Source organism: Eriocheir sinensis, chromosome 57, assembly GCF_024679095.1.
Source record: "Eriocheir sinensis breed Jianghai 21 chromosome 57, ASM2467909v1, whole genome shotgun sequence".
Classification (NCBI taxonomy): Eukaryota; Metazoa; Arthropoda; class Malacostraca; order Decapoda; family Varunidae; genus Eriocheir; species Eriocheir sinensis.
The window spans coordinates 1607728-1615227 of record NC_066565.1 but is presented as its reverse complement, the minus strand read 5'-3'; the positions used below and the strand labels follow the sequence as shown (position 1 = coordinate 1615227).

Genomic DNA, 7500 nt, shown 5'->3' with positions numbered 1-7500 from the left:
AGGGTCAGTGGTGGGATTCAAATTTTTTAAAAACAGATTCTCTCTATGAGGAGTTTACCAAAATAAGTTATAAGCAAAAGGTGTTCATGGGGGAAAAATTGAGACCCCTGATTTAAGCTTACAGTAACAACCTCTGACTTCCATCTTTTCATACAGGTAATTTTGAGAAGTTCCTGCTGTACCTGCTGCTGGGGCTGTGCGCGGGCCTGGTGATGTTCCTGGTGGTGGTGGTGGGGCAGCTGTTATGGGAGAGGCGGAGAGCCAAGCGAGCGGCCAAGACTATGCACGACCCACTCACCTCAGTCTTTGCCGCAGGTGGGTAGGGGGGAGGGGGAAGGAAGGGGGGGGGGGGGCTTACACTCACACATACACACACACAAACGCACACAGGGGTCACACGCACACAGAGTCATACATACACGAGGTTACACACATACATACACATTCAGGGTCACATTCAGAGGGTCATACGCACACACACACACACACACACACACACACACACATACACACACGGCTGACCTCAGTATCTATGTAAACCTCTGTAAAAATCTAAGAATTATAATAGGACCTTAATATCTATGTACCCCCACTCCCTCTCTTACAGACATAGATGACATAGATGCGGACCTGGACTTGGATGGGACGGGCATGGGAGGCGGAGGAGGAGGAAGCAGTTTGGGGATATCAGGGCTCGGGGTGATGGTTGCTGGGGGAGGCGGGGGCGGGGTCGGCGCGGGTGGCTCTCTCCCCCGCACCTCGTCCCCCCACGACCCCTCACGCGCCCAGCACCGAGAGGTCATGCGTTACAATGCGTATTCGACGTATGGGGGAAGGAGTCGGTCGGGGGAGGATGGAGATGGGAACCCACTCAGTCTAACCCGGACTAATAATAACCAATTGTTTTATAGTTAGTTAGATTTAGAGAGAGTGAGTGAGAGAGAGAGTCAGTGAGAGAGTGAGTAAGAGTTAAAGTGAGTAACTGCTTAGGAATTAGAGAAAGAGAGAAAGAGAGCAAAAAAGAGAGTTCACGATGAGAGAGAGAGAGTGACTGCTTAGAAATTAAAGAAAGAGAGAAAGAGAGCAAAAATGAGAGTTCACGATGAGAGAGAGAGAGAGAGAGAGAGAGAAATAGATCAAAAATGAGAGTTCACGATGAGAGAGAGAGAGAGAGAGAGAGAGAGAGAGAGAATGTGTTAGCTAGATTTCAAATATGTGTGTGTGTTTGTGTGTGTCTGTGTTTGTGTGTGTGTGTGTGTGTGTGTGTGTGTGTGTGTGTGTGTGTGTGTAGTAGCCAAGCATCATGTACACATATCTTCCCTCAAACGCACATGTATACACAAAATACGTACACACATACATACATACACACATAGACTGAAATTTTGTATAGGAAAAACCAGTTAGGAAAAATTTGTGTGTGTGTGTGTGTGTGTGTGTGTGTGTGTGTGTGTGTGTGTGTGTGTGTGTGTGTGTTTTGTATATATTGTAATTGCTATTGTGTGTGTGTAAAAAAATAACAACAATAACTATGTGTAATTTTGTGTCAATTATTATTATTATTATTATTATTATTATTATTATTATTATTATTATTATTATTATTATTTTTATGTGTGTGTGTGTGTGTGTGTGTGTGTGTGTGTGTGTGTGTGTGTGTGTGTGTAAACTTATTTGCTTCCATATAATGTCGTAAATACATAAATAAAGAAAGGAAGGAAGGAAGGGAGGAAGAAAGAAAGAAAGGAAGGAAGGAAGGAAGAAAGAAAGGAAGGAAGGAAGGACTGAAAGGAAGGAAGGAAGGAAGAAAGAAAGAAAGGAAGGAAGGAAGGAAGGAAGGAAGGACTGAAAGGAAGGAAGAAAGAAAGGAAGGAAGGAAGGAAGGAAGGACTGAAAGGAAGGAAGAAAGAAAGGAAGGAAGGAAGGAAGGAAGGAAGAAAAGGAGAAGAAATAAAGTACAATAAAAAACCGAAGAGACACTACACTAAACAATAATAATAATAATAATAATAATAATAATAATAATAATAATAATAATATATATACATAGATATACATAGATATACGTACATACATATATATATATTTATACTTCTTAGTGTGTGTGTGTGTGTGTGTGTGTGTGTGTGTGTGTGTGTTAATAGATAATAGATAAATATATTAATTAAGGAAAAAATAGATTAGGTTATAATTAAAACGTTATGAGAGAGAGAGAGAGAGAGAATTATACCAAACAAAGAAAGAAAATTATCACAAGAATTATCACATTATTATTATTAATAATATTATTATTATTATTATTATTGTTATTACACACACACACACACACACACATACACACATAAATATTTACAAAAGAATATTACGAGTATTAATTGATATATATAAGAGAGAGAGAGAGTAATATCCTGTACCTGATTTGGCATTTATGAATATTATTATTATTATTATTATTATTATTATTATTACAAGTGTATCTATGGTGCTTCGTTAGATAATTAGAACTATTATTATTATTATTATTATTATTATTATTATTATTATTATTATTATTATTATTATTATTATCATTATTATTATTATTATTATTATTATTATTATTATTATTATTATTATTATTACTATCTTTAATCTGGTGCTTCTGAGGTGCTTGTGAGAGAGAGAGAGAGAGAGAGAGAGAGAGAGAGAGAGAGAGCAATATGTCTACCGTGCAATGACGCAACACAAATCCTCAATTCATTTCATTCATTTTTTTATTTTCATTTCTTTATTATCTTTTTATTATTCTGCGTCAAACTTTTTTCTAACCTTATTTTTATTTTCGGTATAGATTTTCTTATATTCTGTAGAGCTGCAATTTTCTTTATTATCTCTTGTTTTCGTTCACCTAAGGGTCGAATCCGTGAAATTTTGGGTCCCTAGAAAGGTCAGTTAAGGGGCCGTTTTCCAAGTCCAATCCGTGAAGTTTTGGGTCCCTAGAAAGGTCAGTTAAGGGGCCGTTTTACAAGTCCAATCCGTGAAGTTTTGGGTCCATAGAAAGGTCAGTTAAGGGGCCGTTTTACAAGTCCAATCCGTGAAGTTTTGGGTCTCTAGAAAGGTCTGTTAAGGGGCCGTTTTCCAAGTCCAATCCGTGAACTTTTGGGTCCCTAGAAAGGTCTGTTAAGGGGCCGTTTTCCAAGTCTAATCCGTGAAGTTTTGGGTCTCTAGAAAAGTCTGTCTCCTTAAACCGACCTTTGTACTAACCCGAACTTGTCATACGTCCCCTTAAACCGACCTTTGTACTGACCCGAACTTGTCCTACGTCCCCTAAAACCAACCTTTGTACTGACCCGAACTTGTCATACGTCCCCTAAAACCGACCTTTGTACTGACCCGAACTTGTCATACGTCCCCTAAAACCGACCTTTGTACTCACCCGAACTTATACCTTCGGCTCTTTATCGTAAAAGTGAATAGCCTCTTAAATACAAATACTCAGAAACTCAGAACTTGTAAATAAACTCGATAAACCTAAATAAATGTCTTTGTTAACGAGCAAAGTGTGAACATGAAAGGAAAGTGAGGGATGAGGAGGTGAAAGTGTGCGAGAGGAAACGCGAGGAAATGAAGAAATGAGATAAATACCAAAATTGAATGTGAAATAAAAGAGGAAAATGAGTTGAAAGTGAAGGAAAGGAAGATTAAGAAGAAATGAGGGGAAAAGAGTTAAAAGTTAAGGAAAGGGAAATTTGAAAGAAAATAAATGACGGAAAATGAGTTAAAAGTGAAGGAAAAGATAAATGAAAAGAAAACGAATAGAGAAAATTAGTTAAAAGTGAAGGAAAGGAAAATTAAGAAGAAAAGAAATGAGTTGAAAATGAGGAAACGATAATTGAAAAGAAAACTAATGAAAGAAAATGAGTTAAAATTGACGAAAAGATAATTAATAAGAAAATAAATTAGTTAAAAATTAGGAAACAATAAAAACAACAAATGAAAGGAGAAAATTATGCTAAAACAAGTAAATTAGATAAACAAACATACAGTATTACGTGTACAAACAAAAAAAACAGCCAAACACACAAACAGAGAGCAGGAAATAAACAAACAGTGAAGAGAAAACATCCACAAACACACAAACTCCAATAATCCATTAAAGTGATCCGATCGAAAAACGCAAACAAACGACCATGAACCTGAGTGCTGCCGCGACCCAGACCGAGGCCAAGACAGCGCTGCCATCGAGGGGTAACTTACCTAAAACTCACGCCAACCATATTTTTGACCCTTCCGCCTACTGCCAATGAGTCACGTGACCTCCTGTGACCTCTACATGACCTGCTCGCTCCCTATTGGTTGACCTCTCGACCAATAGGAGAACAGAATCTAGTCTTAAGTAGAAAACGCAAAACATACGTGTAATTATATGTATGTGTGTGTGTGTGTGTGTCTGTGTGTGTGTATATAAATTGTATATAGGCCTATTGTGTGTGTACAAAGATGTGTGTGTACGTGTGTGTGTGTGTACATGTGTGTGTGTACCTTTTTACCTGTTCGACGAAGATTTTTATTATTATTATCATTATTATTACTATTATTATCATTATTATCATCATTATTATTATTATCATTATTATTATTATTGATGTGGATGTTGTTTTTTCTGTAATAAATATTTTTTCCTCGGATTTTTACAGGTTTTATTTGGGTCCTCTCTCTCTCTCTCTCTCTCTCTCTCTCTCTCTCTCTCTCTCTCTCTCTCTCTCTCTCTCTCTCTCTCTCTCTCTCTCTCTCTCAAATTCTTTCTCTCTAGGTTCCTCTCTGTTTTCCTCGTCCTAATTCTCCTCCTCCTCCTCCTCCTCCTCCTCCTCCTCCTCCTCCTCCTCCTCTTCCTCCTCCTCCTCTTCCTGATAAATCTCCTCCTTCTTCCTCCCTAACTTCCTTAACATACATACATACACACACACACACACACACACACACACACACACATACACTCACAGACAGCTGCAGACAGACGGATCAATAATCAGGAAAAGAAAGTTATGTAAACACACACACACACACACACACACACACACACACACACACACACACACACACACACACACACACACACACACACACAAAGAATCAGACCGAAAACATCTGCAGTAGCAGTAGATGCAGTGGTAGTAGTAGTAGTAGTAGTAGTAGTAGATGCAGTAGTAGTAGTAGTAGTAGTAGTAGTAGTAGTAGTAGTAGTAGTAGTAGTGATAGTAGCAGCAGTAGTATTGGTAGTAGTGGTGGTGATGGTAGTACCACTACTACCACCACTAGTAGTGGTAGTAGTGGTAGTACCACCGCCACCACTACTATTACTGCTTCTAGTAGTGGTAGTAGTGGTAGTATTAGTTATAAGACTACTACTACTACTACTACTACTACTACTATTACTACTACTACTACCACTGCTAGTGATGGTATAAACAGAAGTAGGACTATTACTACCACCTCTAGCAGTGGTAGTAATGGTAGTGTTACTACTACCGCCACCACCGGCACTACTACCAGCAGACATGGTATTAGTAGTGGTACTACTAATACTTATACCACTCCCAGCACCACTCGTGGTCGTGCTGGTGTACATGGCGGTGGTCGTGGTGGTAGACGTCGTGTCGGGTGTGGCGTCTACTTAACAGGTGAGAGGCGCCAGTCGCTCCCAAAACTATTGACCACTGCGGCAGACACCACCACCACCACCACCACCACGCCTCCACTCCCTCCACCTCCACTCCCCGCCCCTCCACCACACACACACACACACAGTCTCCCCAATACCTCCACCACTGCTCCACTCAACTCAACTCCACTCATTCCGCTGCCAATCTCCTTCCTTCCCTATTGACAACAGTGGTAGCATCATTGCCGCCGCGGGAACAACACTGTGACGATGACGACCAAGGGAATGAACGAGAAGAACACGACGAAGATGACGACCATGATGATGATAATGAACACACACACACACACACACACACACACACACACACACACACACACACACACACACACTCAATGAATAATAAAAAGAAGATAAAAAAACAAAGAAAAAAACGAGGAATGTCAAACAAAGACAGAGAGAGAGAGACCCATTGCAGGAAATCTCTCTCTCTCTCTCTCTCTCTCTCTCTCTCTCTCTCTCCCCCCACGTGTTTCACCTCATTAATATTGTATTGGAGGAGGAGGAAGAAGAAGAAGAAGAAGAGGAGGAGGAGGAGGAGGAGGAGGAGGAAGAAGTCTATGGAAAACGTATATGGAATTTCACTATCAAAAAGAAGAAGAAGAAGAAGAAGAAGAAGAAGAAGAAGAAAAAGAAGAAGAAGAAGAAGAAGAAAAGATGGTGATGAAAATGGTGATGATGATGATGGTGGTGGTGGTGGTGATGGTGATGATGGTGGTGGTGGTGGTGATGGTGGTTGCAATGTTGGTAGATATCATATGACTGGTCCTCTCTCTCTCTCTCTCTCTCTCTCTCTCTCTCTCTCTCTCTCTCTCTCTCTCTCTCTCTCTCTCTCTCTCTCGGCCGTCAGTACCACTCGAGCAAGCGTTGAGAGAACATCACCACCACCACCACCACCACCATCACCACCACCACCAACACCACCACCACCACCACGGCCAGACACAAGAAGCATTATACGAAGGTAAGAATCACCACTCATCACCACTTTTCAACACCACTTTTTCATCACCAATTTCTCTTTCACCTCCACTGTCACCACCACCACCACCACGAAATCGACGGAATATGGTGTTGAGAATAGGGCAGTGCAGTGACAGTGGTATTAACGTGTGGTGTTGAGAGTGGTGTTGATGGTGTTGATGGTGGTGGTGGTGGTGGTGGTGGTGGTGATTGTGAATGAGGTGGGAATATCCTCCTTCTCTTCCTCCTCCTTCTCCTCTTCCTCCTCTTCTTCTTCCTCCTCCTCCTCCTCGGAAAATTATGGAAAAAAATAAAAAATAAATAAAAAAAGAAGAAATCAAATTGTAAAGTGACATTATTATTATTATTATTATTATTATTATTATTATTATTATTATTATTATTATCATTATTATTATTATTATTTTCTATTCTTTCTTTTTTTCTCAATTTTCTTTCTTTCTTTCTTTCTTTCTCTCTTTCTTTCTTTCTCTCTTTTTTTTACTCGTCAATAAATCAATAGAGCTGGATTTCGTGTTGTTCCCTCCCCTCTCTCTCTCTCTCTCTCTCTCTCTCTCTCTCTCTCTCTCTCTCTCTCTCTCTCTCTCTCTCATCATCAATCTAAGCTGGCAACACTGTCAAGACGGATTAAGGATTGGCAGCACTGTAAACATGCATTGACTGACTAACTGACTGACTGACTGACTGACTGGTTGCGTGGGTGGGTGACTGACTGATTGACTGGCTGGCTGACTGACTGACTGGTTGCGTGGGTGACTGACTGATTGACTGACTGACTGACTGACTGGGTGGCTGACTGACTGGCTGGTTGAGTG

At 40.2% G+C, this 7500-nt stretch overlaps 2 protein-coding genes and 2 long non-coding RNA genes across 7 annotated transcripts in view; 3 read left to right on the top strand and 1 right to left on the bottom strand.

The window, feature by feature from the left end:
• LOC126984484 (uncharacterized) overlaps positions 1 to 1002 on the top strand; it is a 20826-nt gene extending 19824 nt beyond the window's left edge. Inside the window, exons 8-9 of the mRNA XM_050838208.1 lie at positions 157 to 315; positions 608 to 1002. Coding sequence (XP_050694165.1) covers positions 157 to 315; positions 608 to 915 — 467 coding nt within the window. The 3' untranslated portion in view covers positions 916 to 1002. The remainder of the gene's footprint in view (positions 1 to 156; positions 316 to 607) is intronic.
• Positions 1003 to 2891: 1889 nt separating this feature from the next.
• On the top strand, positions 2892 to 3850 carry LOC126984482 (uncharacterized). The gene is made up of 2 exons (XR_007736783.1): positions 2892 to 2983; positions 3041 to 3850. It is a non-coding gene; the product is annotated as an uncharacterized LOC126984482 (long non-coding RNA).
• On the bottom strand, positions 2927 to 4661 carry LOC126984483 (uncharacterized). Of its 3 annotated transcripts, none has more exons than XR_007736786.1 (2): positions 3275 to 4661; positions 2927 to 3231 (listed from the first exon to the last, which is right to left on the bottom strand). It is a non-coding gene; the product is annotated as an uncharacterized LOC126984483 (long non-coding RNA). The 3 variants fall into 3 exon arrangements; XR_007736785.1 differs by having other exon boundaries at positions 2927 to 3274; positions 3318 to 4661; XR_007736784.1 differs by having other exon boundaries at positions 3318 to 4661.
• A 1884-nt stretch (positions 4662 to 6545) lies between these two features.
• The window catches only part of LOC126984481 (mucin-5AC-like), a 7151-nt gene continuing 6196 nt past the window's right edge, over positions 6546 to 7500 (top strand). Inside the window, exon 1 of one of the 2 annotated variants that reach the window (XM_050838207.1) lies at positions 6546 to 6665. Coding sequence is in view for 1 of the 2 variants with exons in the window: in XM_050838206.1 (XP_050694163.1) it covers positions 6835 to 6885 (51 nt within the window). In the remaining variant the exon portion in view is untranslated. Of the gene's footprint in view, positions 6666 to 6819; positions 6886 to 7500 lie in introns of those variants that run through there. The other variant, XM_050838206.1, reaches the window with a different exon arrangement.